Raw genomic sequence first — 16,244 nt, 5'->3', positions numbered from 1 at the left:
ATGGAAAGAGGAAAAGATTTTTCAATACAGTGTACTTAGGTTAAGCGTACGATCAAAGGATTTATGTTAATCAATCTCTCACTTCAAACAGAACTTCTTTATTCATGCTAGCATGGGCGGCGATTCGGGGGGCAAAGGGGGCAGTTGCCCCCCACTTTTTTTTTTTGAAATTACCCATTAATGTATATGGTTTCATTTGGAAATATAAAGTTTTGTAGGTATTATTGCTTCATAGAATAAAAATGGTGCCATAAGATATTTGACGTTCTATGAGTACGTATTGGTTGTCTTCCCGTGGAATTAAGAAAGCTACAGGAATTGCGTTTGAACTGCCACTAAAAATGGACCCAAAATTAACCTATTGGAGCGCCACAATTCGAGCGTACTTTCATTTCTTCTCGCAATTGATTGATATGTTAGTCAGCCGCTCTGGAACTAATTGAGATAACATTTCGCAAGAAAAGAAGTCCTTCATAAGTTATTATTTAATTGTACAAAAATCGACAGTTCCTAAAATGTATTTTCTTCTTTCTAATAATAACATTTTGATTTGATTTTTTTTTTCAGTTTAACATCCTGTTCAGCAGCGAAGTTATATGAGACGTGGACTTAATGATCAACGTGGAGTCCGAACCACGTGAGCTCCCCCCGGGAATCGAGCCCGGGTCTCCCAGGTCTAAGGCGCGTACGCTAACCGCTTAGCCACGAAGGAGCTCAGAAGGAATATTAATTTTGCAGTGTAATATACGAGTTTAGGGGTGTACCTATACAGTTTTGTATATACAATTAAATTTAGTGAATTCAGCATAATTCTAGGTTTTAGGATTATTTTGTATAACTGAAATGTGGAGTGACTCTAAGTATTGCTGAGTTTTGATATATTCCAAGAAAGTAAAAGCTGTACATAATGAAAGCGAACATGTTTCGGGAAGCTGCAAAAGTATTTCTTCAAATGTCGTAGCATATGCTTATAGTATTCACTGTCATTCTAAGAGTAATAACATATATAATAGCATTCGTGGAATTAAAAATATAAGTTGTTCATTAATTTCCAGTTTCAATATAACTTTTGCAAAACAAGCCTCATTATTCATTACTATGATTATTTGATTAATATTATCCTTTCTGTTTATTTGTTTTGCAAATTTGTTATTAAATAGGCTCCTAATCTGATCACACAATTTTCCAGACAGATATTCATGAGCAAGGAATCAAATCTCTTCTTACACCTTCGTTGTTTAAGAGTACAAAGGGCTAGTATCTACGTACGCTGCTCTTGTCAATTTACTTAATAAAATATGAAACAAGATATACGATATAACTGAAAAAGACAGTATCCTAATAGTTATACAACCTTTCGTCAAACAAAGTGTTGCTAGCAACCAGGAAAACTAACATTGATATCAAATATTCAGATCATGTCTTGCCCCCCCCCCCACTTTTAACGTCCAACCGCCGCCACTGCATGCTAGAAAGACAAAGCGGGGAAACAATTATTACTACCGGTATGGGTTGATTTCAAGGAATATAAAACAGAAAAAGAAAGGTAGATATGCATGTGTATGTATTGAAACACTTGAGGATATTAGCAACATAGTAACAACCTATTGAATACTGTAAATGCCACAAATTTAGTTATTTACTACCAAAATGTTAGGGGCTTGAATACAAAAATTGAGAACTTTTATTTAAACGATTTTGATGTAATCTTTTTTTTTTTTTTTACCGAAACTTAGTTGCACAGTAGTTCTTACAATAGTGAATTATTTGATAATAGTTATAAAGTATATTGATAGTAGAAACTAAAACAAACAAGGGGTAGGGCTTTAATTAGAATAAGGAATAAATAAGATTTCAAGTTGTTTTATTTAATATAAAATATAATTTTTATTGTAAAAGTCTTTGTAAACAGTATACGATGGAAAATCTAAAAAAGATTTTATGTCTACTGGTTTATTACCAGATTCCAAACCATAAATCAAAAACAAGATATACATAATATTCTACGCATATTTATCTATTTTCTTCACATAATTAGTATGTCTTTAGGCACTTGTCCTACCATACAAGTTTCTCGAGCCTCTGCGTAGAAGGCGGCCAGGTGATCACGGAACCAACGACAAACAACATTCTCTGCTTCGGTGTCGTCCGTGAACCTCTGTCCCACCAGGAACTTCTTCAATAGACCAAAAAGATAGTAGTTACTAGGGGCAAGGTCTGGACTATAAAAGGAATGCTCCATAATCTCCCACGTCGATCCACTTTAACCATTTCGTCAACACGCATAATGTTCGGTGTTAGCGAGGAAGGAGGGTAGCCTGATTGCTCATTGTCCGGACATTTTCAAACTCCTTGAGTTTTCTCACCCATTTTAATCTTCTTGCACACCACTGCACATTTCGCACTGCTAAACACTTTTTGTCATACACCAGCTCCATTTCTCCTTAGATATCTGTGTCACTTATACAATAGAAAACGAATAACACTTTGCTGCTCATACGGCGTGAATGTCTTGAGGACTGCGGCCTTATTTGCAACTGATAACAAAAGAAGAGATCGAAAGTAAAACTGGTGCTGTTCCGAGAAAGCCTTCCGCGTCGCTTTTATATATCAGTTTTGTGTTAAAAGTATTACATGTTCGAAAAAAAAAGTGCAAAGGCTTGCCGGTTTTCCCTCGTATCATACTATATTGTAAGTGTATATTTTACTCCTGCTTCTTCTGTTAATAATTATGTCTTTTTATAATATATTTGAGTCGCATCTGCATTTTCACCTTCATAATATACCACCCAGATAGTCATTGATGATTTTTGACTTACCTGTTATTATTGACTCGAAATGTAACCTACAAAATTTGCTAAATTTTATGAACTTCGTAACTTACTCATCTAGAATGATATTAGGATTAGCAATAACAAAGCGCTTGATTTAGTTCTAATTTATGTTTCAAGCACTGTAGTAAGTAGACAATTAACGCCGATGGTGTGTGAAGACAAACAACTTCTGCAGAAATATTTATAAGCGCTAGAAGCAACATTACTAGGGTTGAGAATGAAATTATTTACTGTAACAATTTAGGAAAATCAGTCTTTCTTCAGTTACACAAAATGTTCTGTAATGCAGATTGCTGCTCTGCTTTGTATTGTGGAATATTAATGATATTCTAGGTAATCATTTGGGGCCGCGGTGGCTCAGTGGTAGAGCGTTCATCTCTGGTGCTTGGGGTCCCTGGTTCGATTCCCCCTCACCAAGTGAACTTTGTGGTGGACAAACACCGTGTGGTTGTGTTTTCTCGGGGGTTCTCCCATTTCCTCCCACTTCTTCATTCCACCATTTCCTTCATTTTTCATCATCACTGTCTCTTTTAGCCTAGCCGGCATAACTGTTCGACGTAAAACTCAAATATTTCATTTTATTTCTAGGTAATCATTTAAATAGTTAGATGGGCTTTCTGAAATGCTTGTCATTACACATAAGTTACACCTAATAGTTGTATTTCTGATGAATATTCAGAGTATATGCACCTGGAACAATTGAAAGAAAATATGAAACATTAAGACTAATATTTAAACAAATAAAATATAAAATTACCAAACCCAAAATACAATTTTTGTTGATTAATGATTATAGCAACAAAAGGAACCCAGTAACCGATAATACATGATTAAGGTGTCAGAATGCTTAATGGAAACTATTTATGAAACGGGAGATAATTCTTTGGACATATTAAGAAATTTTATAATTTCTGATTGAGCAATGAAACATTTATTCATGCCGTAGGAAATGGGCTATGAATAGTAAAGTTTTAACTTACGTTAATATCTCGATGGAAGACTCATAAGAATCACACTTGAGCATAAACAATGGATACCATCGTGTAAAAATTCTTTACAGCAGACTCTGCTTAATTAAATCTAGAAAACAAAACCTTTAGTAAAATTGCTAAAAGCAAGTTTTAACCTAAGGCAAAAGCCTAACATAGTACAGAGCAGAACCAAGTGAAGCTAAATCACTCCTCAACAGTGCCCTTGGAGCTATTCTTTAACAATTACAGAATACAATTACATTTTTTTAAAAACTTCTGGATTCTCCAAGCTAAAGAACTTTATAAAATTTATGTTTCTTTTATCCTGTATAGGATTTTTTCCCCACTGCTGTCTTGAAAACCTTCAAAAGAACCTCATGCTGTCATTTTGATTAGGATTGAAGATTTTTTAGCCAAACTATTGAAGAAATTGCATTTACTCATATACAGAGAATCGAGTGAGATGAAAATACATGGAAATAAAATACTGTATTTTATTGTTTTTGTATCCTCAATGCGGATAACGAATGCATAATTCAATGAAATGTTCTTTTCACACGTTTTTGTTGGGTGTGGAGATAATTTTTTGTTAACTGTAATTTGAGTCAGGTTCCAGCCGTAGCGTAGACCTTTAAGAAGCAATATTCTCTGTAATATATTTGATTATTTCATTCGTTCATTTGTAAAATTTCACTGATGAATATTTGTTTTACTGTTTCAGGTCCCTCAGTGCTGCCTGGGCTAGCATTGTTGATACTTCTGGTACCTATAAACGCTGTAGTTGCAAATAAAGTGAAGAAGCTACAAATTAAACAGATGAAAAACAAAGACCAGAGAGTGAAACTTATGAACGAAATTCTAAATGGAATTAAAGTAAGACATAGTAGTAATAAATAATAGTTTATCGTATTCAGTATGTAAGTAGTTAATTCTAAGCTCCATTCCCTATAGGAGTATGTTCAACACTTTATAGTTATAAGATAAATGAGGGATCAAAACTAAATTATTGTAGATTTTTATTAGTCCGTTTTACCCAAATGGATCTGAATTAAGAGATTGGGAAATAGATCTGAATTAAGAGATGGGGAAATGGATCTGAAGTAAAGATGGGGAAATGGATCTGAATTAAGAGATGGGGAAATGGATCTGAATTAAGAGATGGAGAAATGGATCTGAATTAAGAGATGGGGAAATGGATCTGAATTAAGAGATGGGGAATTGGATCTGAATTAAGAGATGGGGAAATGGATCTGAATTAAGAGATGGGGAAATGGATCTGAATTAAGAGATGGGGAAATGGATCTGAATTAAGAGATGGAGAAATGGATCTGAATTAAGAGATGGGGAAATGGATCTGAATTAAGAGATGGGGAAATGGATCTGAATTAAGAGATAGGAAAATGGATCTGAATTAAGAGATGGAGAAATGGATATGAATTAAGAGATGGAGAAATGGATCTGAATTAAGAGATGGGGAAATGGATCTGAATTAAGAGATGGGGAAATGGATCTGATACGGTGGCTCAGTAGTAGATTCTTATCTCTGGTGCATGGGGTCCCTGGTTCGCTCCCCGGCCAAGTAAGTTTGTGGTGGGCCTCAAGGACATAACCATGGGACGTTAAACTGAAAGATTTCATTTCATTTTGAATTAAGAGATAACAAGCTCTGATCTTGGAAGCTAGAAAAAGTAATGTCGTCGTTATACGATGCATTAACTGTGCATTCCTAACTGAATGTATTCTATCTGGTTGGACATCTTCTTTCATGGGTTGTAGCACTTAAGAGAAGGCATATCGATCTGGAATCTTCACGAATTGCTTTCGCACAATAAGTATATAAATAATTTATTTTGAATTTTATTATTATTAATATGTTTACTTTTCTAAAAACCATGTATACAACTTATGACTTCCAATTCCAGGTTTTGAAACTGTATGCATGGGAGCCATCTTTTGAAGAGCAAGTGTTGAACATACGTAACAAAGAAATTCATGTTCTGAAGCAGGCCGCATACCTTCATGCTGGAACGTCTTTCATATGGGCATGTGCTCCATTTTTGGTAAGATACGTTATATTTCTTTGAATATAATTCCATTTAAGATATTTTGATCAAAATATAGTTGACAGTAGTATGCTTTTTGTTAATATAATGCTCAGGAAAATTTTTTCTTTCTTTTCTGTGCCGAAAAATGGTACAGCATCGTTACCCATTCATGAAGGCATTCATGTGTTCGTGCTCCTGATTCACATGAGCTGTAGGGAAAACTAAAAACAAGTACTTGTTAGCCGTAGACGTTAGAATTAGAAGAACAAAGTAAATCTAGAATCTCTGTTCAAACGTCAGTACTAACACGAGATTCGTCGGTGGTGGTCATAGATTACATTTTAAATATCGTATCACCTCTTAGAACACGTGTTTGTGAAAAAATTCAAATATTGAAGAGCAAGGGTGTCTTTATAGGGGGAGGAGGACATATCACACCCAATAATTTTCTGTCATGTCTAATATTGTGAATTGGGCAATATTTAACGGTAGAGCCGGAGATATTGCTGCTAGTTTAATTAAAGCAAGCTTAAAGCATCATTATATCATATTAAGGCTTAATTATATCATAAGCAATTTGTGAGGGCGTGCCGCAATTTCGTTTTTCCATAGGTGGTAACCTTAATCATGCCTTACATTAGTATTTAATTTCTTATACGATGTTAAATGTGGTTTGGGTAAATTATAGTATTAAAATTTGGAACTGACCTATTAGAACTTCATCATAAAAGTTGTTGTATATACGTATCTATATATTCTGATATAGTAGCTCGTTTATTAGATTCTTAATGTGTTACTTCTTTGTAGTGCTTGAGTATTTTTAGACGATAATTTTGAGTGGCAAGTTTTAACAATTCTGAGTTAATTGTAAGTGCATATGCATGCACAAACTTACTTTAATCTTGCATTCACAAAAAGCAGGTATAAATTTTGATTGAAATACCATGCAGCATTATGAAGTTGTAAACAAAATGAACCACTCCCTTGATTAAAAGGGAAAAAAATATTAAAATTGATCCTTTTGTATTGAGTGTATATTATGATGGTATAAGGTTTGAGTTTTATTGGTCCTTGTGAAACGCAAGCCAATTTATGATGTATATGCCTATGCTTCACATATGTTTTTGTGAGGAAACAACCATTCACGATGGTTATGGGTTTGATTCTTACACGTCCCTGTGAGGGAATAGCCAATTTATGATGGTATAGATTCAATCCCTATATGTCCAGAAATTCGAATCCAAATACACAAGCATTAGTTATATCATTATCGTGAGTTCGGTACACTATTCAGGACCATAAAGGTTACCCGTTGGTATTTACTAGTGAGTTTAAAAAGAAAAAAACGGAGAATCAAATATAAGCTAGTTTTAATAATTATCTGGTTTGATTCCCAATCATGTCTCAATGTAGCCTCGAGAAATCATAGAAAACTTGAGGAAGGCTTGTGAACAATATAGGATGAAAATACATGTTGGAAAGACAAAAGCCATGGTGATTGGAACGAAGCGATTGGTGTAAAATATAAAAGTAGGAGAGGGAAAAATAGAACAGATGACTAGTTTTCGATTCTTAGGTAATATTATTAGTGATTGATACGAAGTGCGAACGTGAAATAAAGCAAGGATAGGAATGGCGAAAGAAGCCTTTAGGAGGAAAAATTCTATTTGCGTGTTCTTGAATAAAGAGTTGAGAAAAACTCTTAAAACGCTTCATGTAGAGTATTGTACTGTATTGGGCAGAAACATGGACATCACGCGATGAAGAAATATGAGTGTGGAGAGAAATGGAAAGAATTAGCTGGATTGAGCGAGAAACAAACAAATGAGAGGGTATTAGAAGTGGTAGAAAAGAAAATAATAATTTTAGATGTAGTTGAAAAGAGGAGGAAAAACTGGTTGAAAATTTGACTGAGGAGAAACTGTATCATGAGAAACGTGCCAGAGAATATGGTGGAAGAAAAGAGAGGGAGAAGACGAAGGAGACTAGAATTGATAGACGGTATCAAAAGAGAAAAATCGTATGTGAAGACGAAGAGGTTAGCTGAAGACCGTGGAGCATAGAAGCTTCTCAGTTGGGCAAGTGGTCTGCCGATAATGAAGATTACTTATGATGATGATGACTTCACACTTAATTACTAAAACAAATTCCGAATTTATAGATGAAAATAATGAAGCTGTACTTTTATTTTACTTTAAATGTACTTTCTATTGATATAACAAACTCAATTTTTATAAAAAAAATCTGACAATTATATAATGATACTTATTTTATTGTAGAGGAAAATATATTAGAATGCAAATTTGTATGCCAACGAAATATGTAACCTTTGTCTAAAAACTGGCAGCATTGTATCGCTGCACTCCAAGCATGGTGGGAACTGTGACGTCATATTCAGTTTGTAGTGAGAAAATGTCCATTAGTACGATGAAGCAGCGAGTAAACATTAAGTTCTGTTGAAGCTAAGCAGCCAGTGAACATTATGTTCTGTTGAAGCTAAGCAGCCAGTGAACATTAAGTTCTGTTGAAGCTAAGCAGCCAGTGAACAATAAGTTCTGTTGAAGCTAAGCAGCCAGTGAACAATAAGTTCTGTTGAAGCTAAGCAGCCAGTGAACATTAAGTTCTGTTGAAGCTAAGCAGCCAGTGAACATTAAGTTCTGTTGAAGCTAAGCAGCCAGTGAACATTAAGTTCTGTTGAAGCTGGGCAAGTGCTGCAAAGACCTTGGAATTGATGTGACAAGTGCATGGGAATACTTGTTTGTTTTGTGCATATATATCAGATGGTAGAAGCGGAAGATGAAGCAAGACCTGGCCGCCCAATTTCATTGCATAAGGAAGATCTTATCACTAAAGGGAGAGAACATATTACGTGAGATCCTTGTGTGATGCAGGAGTTTGGTGTAAGCCGGGAAACGATTTGTCACATTTTAGTGCAAGACTTAGTCAAGAGAAAGGTCGCATATCGTTTGTGTCTCATTCATTGTTTGACAATGAAATAGATGATCGTGTATATTACGCAATGGACTACTCGTAAGAATATAAATTTTGTGAATTTCTTTGCTGCAAAGGACGGAAAATGTTGGTTTCGCTGTGATCAAGCAACGAAACGCAAAAAGTCCTGAGTAGAAGTCACCAGCATCACCGAAAGAAAAAGAAAAGTTTCACAAGTTGAAAGTGAAGATAATGCTGTTGTCTTTTTACGACAGTATAGAAATTATTTGCCATGAATTTCTCCCTAGGAGAGAGACTATCACTGCAGAATTCATGTGCGTATTTTAGAACGTCTATGGAAAAGGATTTGACGCGTGTGGCCTGAGTACACAGCACCATGAAGTTGGTTCCTGTTTCATGACAATGCGCCTATTCACGGGGCAGTAGTTAGAGGAATTTTTAGCAGTCCCCTTATTTACTGAATTTATTCTCCTATGACTACTTTCTTTTTCCAAAACTTAAGTTACTGCTGAAATGGCGACTCTTTGACAATATTTAAGACCAGTGGTTCTCAACCGATGTATCGTGACATACTGATGTGTCACGGAGTCCCCTAAGGTGTGTCACGAAATTTTAGAATTTAAAAATCATGAAAAATTTAATAATAATTAGTTAAAATCTAGACAGACTGTAGCAGTCAACATCTCCAGCGGTAGCAATAATAATTAGTTAAAATCTAGACAGACTGTAGCAGTCAACATCTCCAGCGGTAGCAATAATGCTCAGCTATATAGAGTCATTATAAAAACTAATTGGTTTTACTATTATAATAGATATTATTATTATTATTTATAATAAAAATATCAAAGAAGTGTATCGCGATGTCCTACACGTTTAGTAGTGTGTCGTGAGTCAAAAAAGGTTGAGAACCACTGTTTAAGATATCCAAAGGACTGTAACACCAATTCTGTGCAAACTGATATGTAGATGTCGTTCTAGTTGTACCACCCATGTATAGATTCAAGAGGAATGTACTTTGAATTAAAAAAAAAAAAAGTATCATTCGATTGTCTTATTTCTACGAATTTCATTCAATAAAATCAGTCTCATTATTTAATTGTTAGACTGTGCATGTATAATTTAAAGATTTAAGCATTAGTAATAGGCTATCAACAAACAAGTATGCTACTCACCAAATTTACCCTTGTTTTTCTGTATGGCGATTATTTCGGAAACTGACTTTCCACGGACCTCATCTAGATATTTGGTAAAAATGTAAAGACTTTACATACGTCTTCTTTGTAGATAGCACCTCAATGAACTTTATACACAGTTGTGGAATTGAAGCCGTGTAATCTTGAGTATACAAGCAAGTCGGCTATATTTGTGATCTTTCAATGCATTATGGCTATGGAAACAATTTCTGGAATATTTAGATTAATAAATATAAACTAATTTCTTCTTGAAAGCACGAGAACCATACTTTACAATAAAATAAAAAGTAATAATATTACGAAAGTATCATATTTTGTTCAAGTCAGCATTGCATTTTTAAACATTTCCTTAAATTGTTTGATGTTTTAGAAGTGACATACATTTCTGGAAAGAGAGATCCATGAACCTTTATGATTTTTAAACTTTCGTATTTTTGTTTATATTTAATGTTGAGTTTTTAATTTGAATGTAAAATTACTTGTATACTATATTTGTCTCTACGGTTAAAGAGGCTTTTTGTAAAATTATTAGACCTTAATTTTATGTTGTGAATTATTTAAAATATTTTTGTAAAACCTGTAATAATAATCAAGATATTTTTTCTAACAACTTGAGAATGTAATATGACAACGCTGACATTGAAGTAAACATAATCATGGCGTCTTTGTTATGTTATGCTTTGTTTTAAGTTTGGTTGTGATGCTTTTTAGAAGAATTTATATTTTTATTAGTCTAAATATACTGGAAACTTGGTTCATATTAAAAGAGTTAAAGTTAAAAGTCAAAAATATGTGCATGGTTTTTATTTTTATTTCTAGCAAATTCTTCTTTTTCGTGTAGTTTTTATTTATTTATTTGTAAACAGTAGATTGTAAATATTAAAGAAAATTTTGTGTTCTGTGTGAGTACTTTTTTATTATTGAGTGTGTTGTAGCTTTCTAGAATGAAGTTGATATTAGCTTAATATGAGTTGTAGATAACTAGCAATTCAATTAGAGTCTAGTATATTTGAGATAGTATAGTACTTACTACTAACCACTATTTCTACTACTCGCTATTGTCAGACGTATTTAACATTTTTCTAATGCTTTATTGTAAATACATGATTCCCTCAGATATTACAAAGGTTGCTATATGTAATAATATAGAACAATCACAATGTGTTGCATATTGCCTGATCACTATCCCTAGTACAAATATGCGTCTACCTGCGCATAAAATTTCCCTCTTAAAATACTAGTAAAAAGTTATTGAACATTTCCTTGACTAAAGTTGAAATTTCATTAAATTTATAACTATAGATTTAATAAAAACTATAATAGAATAGGAAAACTAACTCTATGTGTTGTGAACAGAAAGGTTCAATGCCACATTCGCAAAAACCCTCCATTTACTTCTCCGTAGCCAGCTGAATTCAGTTTCTACATTATATTCCAATTTCTGCGAAATCCATTTTACTATTGTTCTTTCATCTGTGCCTAGATATTCCTAATGATCTTTTTCCGATTCTGTTTCCAACGTTCCTACTTCCTTCCATTCTGGCTACATGACATGCCCATCTGAGCCTCCTAAACTTGATGACCCTAACAATGTTTGGTAAATGGTATAAATTATAGCGTTTCTCGTTATGAAGTTTCCCACATTATTTATTCCCGTTCCTCGTGGGTCCGAATATTCGTCTCAGGATTTTATTCGCAAATACTTGAAATCTGCGTTCTTCTCTTAGAGCAAGTGACCATGTTTTGCAACCATGCAGAACAATAGGCATAATTGTTTTATATATTTTAAGTTTCAAATTCTTCGAGCATTCGCAAAAACAAAAGAGTTTGGAATGATTAATAACATGCATTCCCTGCTTTCAATCATAATTTAATTTCTTTGTAGATATTTCTTCGTCTGTTAATGTTAATTCTCAATATTTGATAGTGTCTAGTTTGCAGAAAGTATTACTTGACATTTTAACATATCAACAGTTTGTAGTATTACGGTCACGGCGAATTTTCATGTTTTTAGTTTTCTCTGCATTTACTTCTAAGCCCATATCCCTGCAAGTGTTTAATAAAACACCTACTTTAAAAAAAATATATCTTCATATCATCCCCAATCAGATTGACATAATCAGCATAAGCCATAACCTGATGAGCGCAATTCCGTCCTAGACCCTGATTACTGTTTTTAATTATAAAATAGGAAATGCAATTCTAAATAGTGTTGAAAAAATTAATGAGGCGTTAATTTTGTCTGTTATATGAGAGTATGCCTGTTGTGCTATTTGCTTTGTAAATGCTTATTAATTTATAAAACAGTAGCTATCAATTGGTTTTGTACATTACTTAAAACAGGCGACTACTGTATTTTTTTGTGTTTTTGAATTTTTTTTTTTTTTTTTTTTTTTTTTTTTGATTTTTCTGTAGGTAGCAGTTGTTTCGTTTGGAACCTATGTGTTGGTAGATGAGCAGAATGTGCTTGATGCTGAAAAGGCTTTTGTGTCTCTTACCCTATTCAATATTATCCGTCATCCACTTAATATGCTTCCTATGCTAATTGCTTTGCTAGTTCAGGTAAGATGACAATGTGTCGCGGCGCACTCGAGCAGTGATTTCTTTTATTTATTTATTTATTTATTTATTTATTTACCAACATAATTCCAGATACAGATGAAGGTCAGTTTACACTGGAATATCTAACAATTTATTAGCCTCGTCAAGAGGTTTGGTTTTCCTTCATTGAAAAATCTTGTAAGTACGTAGTTAACTTTTCTGTTACATCTTTTGACGGACCTTCTGGTGTCACATTTCTTCAAGAACAAGGTAGGAAGTGAGTTCACTGTGTGATCGTGTGCTTTCTTTCTGGCTGCTTACAAATCAGGCTGTTGATATTGTTGTGCATATCTCTGGAAATGTGAATTATTGGAGACGAATGAAGGGGACATCTTACAGAATTCGAATTTATCTTTAGTACAGTAGCACGTTATTGCCGCGTTAACAACAGCATTGACCAACAAGCAAAGTACAAAGTTCCTTGCTGTTAAAAGTAAGCCATAGTGTATTCGTTTTATACTTTGAGTTGTGAGGTAGGTACGATTCCATAACTCGTGTTCGCAGTTACTTAAAACAACGTAATGAACATTTATTAAAATTTACATACTCGCATCTACATAAAAGAACGTAAGGAACATTTATTAGAATTTACCATACTCACAGTTGCTTAAAAAAACATAAGGAACATTTATTAAAATTTATTATACTCATTTCCGCGTTTCCTGAAGTCAAATAATGTACATAGCAATATTTGGAAAACTATTTCATTTTTCTTCTTCCACAATGAAGGTGTTACTTTTTCCACATACTAATATTTATTACATATTTTGTTTCGCATTTCTTAATTGTGTATAATGTCTGTGAAAACATACTCTATTTACCTTAGGGAATTTATTTGACGTAACTTCATCATCATAGGTATTCTGCCATTATTGGCAGGTCTCTTGCCGCAACTGAGAAGCTTCCATGCTCCACAGTCTTCCGTTAACCTCTTCGCCTTCACGTACGATTTCTCTGTTTTGATATAGTCCATTAAGTGTAGTCTCCTTCGCCCTCTTCCTCTTTTTCCTGCCACCATACTCTCTAGTACGTCCCTCATGATACTGTCCCTTCTTAGTCAATGCCCCAACCAGTTTCTCTTCCTCTTGTTAATAATATCTAAAATTGTTCTTTACTAACACCCTGTCATTCGCTTTCCGCGTAACTCAGTTAACTCTTCCCATTCTTCTCCACACCCACATTTCGAAAGCTTCCAGTTGTTTTTCATAATTTTTTTCATAATGTCCATGTTTCTGACCCATACAGTACAATACTCCACACGAAGCATTTTATAAGTCTTTTTCTCAACTCAACTCTTTATTCAAGGTCCCACAAAATGGCATAACTAAATCTATAAAATTCACTTAAAGTTTTTTGCTCGTATTGGCTTAAGAGCTTTTTAATCATTCAAATGTCATAGAAGTGTATGCACATTATCTCACTTTAGAGATCATAGAGGTTAGTGTGCTCACTTTTAACACTTGGCGAAAACGTTACAGCTTCAACATTTGAAAATATTGTGAATTTAAAAATCTGGAACACAAATAAGATTCGTAAGTGTATTAGCTTTATAGGGCATTCCTTTCGTACGATGTCAAATTTCTATGCTCAGTTGAAAAGATAGAAACTATCATGTTACTACGGGAATAACAGGCTGGAGTTAATTTTACCCACTTGAAGAGTTATTGTATAAATAAACTCAAAGAAATACTTTTTTTCTTTTTCTACACTGTTATTAAAACATTTTTAAGTCATCAGTCTTCCAAGTTTCGCTGCTTTGACCGACAGCAATATACCAAGACAAAACTAGCCCTGAAAGCCTCAACGTCCTTTAGTTTGCAAGTTCTTATAGTTAGTGTGCATAGTTGTTAGCTATATAATTAATTCCAATTTATCCTTTCTTCATTAAAACATTCTTTCTTACCCGTATTTTGACATTACTTGCAGTAAAGGCAGCGAAAATTCGGTAATTGGTAATTGTTTAAATAAGTCTGAAATAGTGTACAGCAGAGCAAGATAAATATCTTTTGAGTTCATTTAGAAGCAGGAACGGCTCTACCATATGTAAAGCACGTGGCGGCAAAATCTATCATAACTATATTATTTAAAATAAATATTTCTTGTTGGAAACAGACTTCATGATGATGGTAGTTAAATTTACTAAAGCTGACCTTCTACTTAAATACTACATTCATAAACCATGTTTAGATCGCGTTAGTTTAAGATCACTTGAACAGTGCTAAAGCAAATCGTCAAACAAATCCCAGCATTAGTTGCTTGATTGTTGTCAAATACAAGAACTCACTTCTCGAACAGTAGAAAACACCTGTTTCATTTAGTTAGTTATTACAGCTTTGACATGAAAACTCTCTTGACTCTGTCACAAAAAAAGTTCCTTTTCACTGAATGTGGAAACAAATTTTTATTTTTTAAAAGAATTTTTAACAGATGTAGAAGGAAACTCAAGAAATAAAGATAAAAGAGCTAGTAATTGCAAACTGGTATATTGAAATTGAAGCTCGATATTGAATTTTATAAAAAGAATTACCATAATCCCTCTGTGTTTGCTTTAGCTTTTACTAACATAATAAATTATTTTTAAAAAAGCAGACACAACGAGATTGTATTTGTAGTGTTTAGACCTTTCTGAGTGCGAGTGCACTTTCTCTCCCCTTCGTTGTTCATGATAGGGTAGCATACTTAAAATCGTAGCTTTTAAATTTGTTCTTTCTGGAGAAAGGGGGACGCGGTAAATGATGCTATTACACGGGGCGGCAAATTGCCTAGGGCCTGCCCTGTTTACGAGGCAGTAGTGTTTATTTTAATTTACATAACAGATATTATTTTTCAAATTATTAAAATAGTTTTATAACAATAAATATATAATCAACTATGGGATTTTTTGTTCCGATATAATCTGTTGGATGTAAGCCCCGGGGAAACTGAATAGCAAACGATGCTGTTGTACTGCAAGATAGTTAAGATGCAGTCTTTCTTTGAATCTTTATGCTTTGCTTTTTATAGTAGCGTTAGAAATGCTAATTTACTGCGCTTTTCTTTCATGCTTTGGTGGTAGAAATATCTTATAATTCCAGAGAACATAGTATTATGATGTTTCGATCACAGTATGACTAGCAATGCCAATGTACAAAACAAAATGGAATGCAATGTAATGTTGTCTCTCAAAATAGTTTACGGTGTCTGCTTGTGACAAGAAAGTGAACCGTTCAACTAATTTCATGCTGAGTATGGTAGTGTGATCAGGGGCGGACTAAGGCAAAATTTTCACCCGGGCAAACTGACATTTTGGTGCCCTCTTCCCTAGTCGTAGCCTATATTTACATTTTATTAAAGTGATTTTAATATTTAAACCAATTTTTTGAAAAGGAAAATTAATACTGAAATACATGATATAGGTCCACTCTTTCTTCTACATGCTATGTCTCCATTTATAGATACAGTCCTCCTAGTACTATGATACTCTCTTCTTCCATGATAGAATGGAAAAAGATGATGTAATTGACGTTACTTTACAAGAATATAAACCAAAAAGGTCAGTAGAAAACACTTATAAAATTTACTTTTTTGAAGTTCGTTTTGGCGCCCCCTGAATTTGGCGCCCCGAGCAGTCACCTGGGTCACCTGGGCCCTTGGTCCGCCCTGAGTATG

The 16,244-nt window shown here is 33.9% G+C and overlaps 1 protein-coding gene across 2 annotated transcripts in view; it reads left to right on the top strand.

The window, feature by feature from the left end:
* LOC145685683 (multidrug resistance-associated protein 1-like) overlaps window positions 1-16,244 on the top strand; it is a 139,795-nt gene that overhangs the window by 50,949 nt on the left and 72,602 nt on the right. For both annotated transcript variants that reach the window (XM_081758092.1, XM_081758093.1), the window contains exons 11-13: window positions 4,527-4,678; window positions 5,728-5,865; window positions 12,411-12,557. In XM_081758092.1, coding sequence (XP_081614218.1) covers window positions 4,527-4,678; window positions 5,728-5,865; window positions 12,411-12,557 — 437 coding nt within the window. The remainder of the gene's footprint in view (window positions 1-4,526; window positions 4,679-5,727; window positions 5,866-12,410; window positions 12,558-16,244) is intronic.

This window comes from Thermobia domestica, chromosome 5, assembly GCF_964235325.1.
Source record: "Thermobia domestica chromosome 5, izTheDome1.hap1.1, whole genome shotgun sequence".
Classification (NCBI taxonomy): Eukaryota; Metazoa; Arthropoda; class Insecta; order Zygentoma; family Lepismatidae; genus Thermobia; species Thermobia domestica.
Note: the sequence above shows the minus strand (reverse complement) of the source record. Positions and strands in the feature narration are given on the sequence as shown.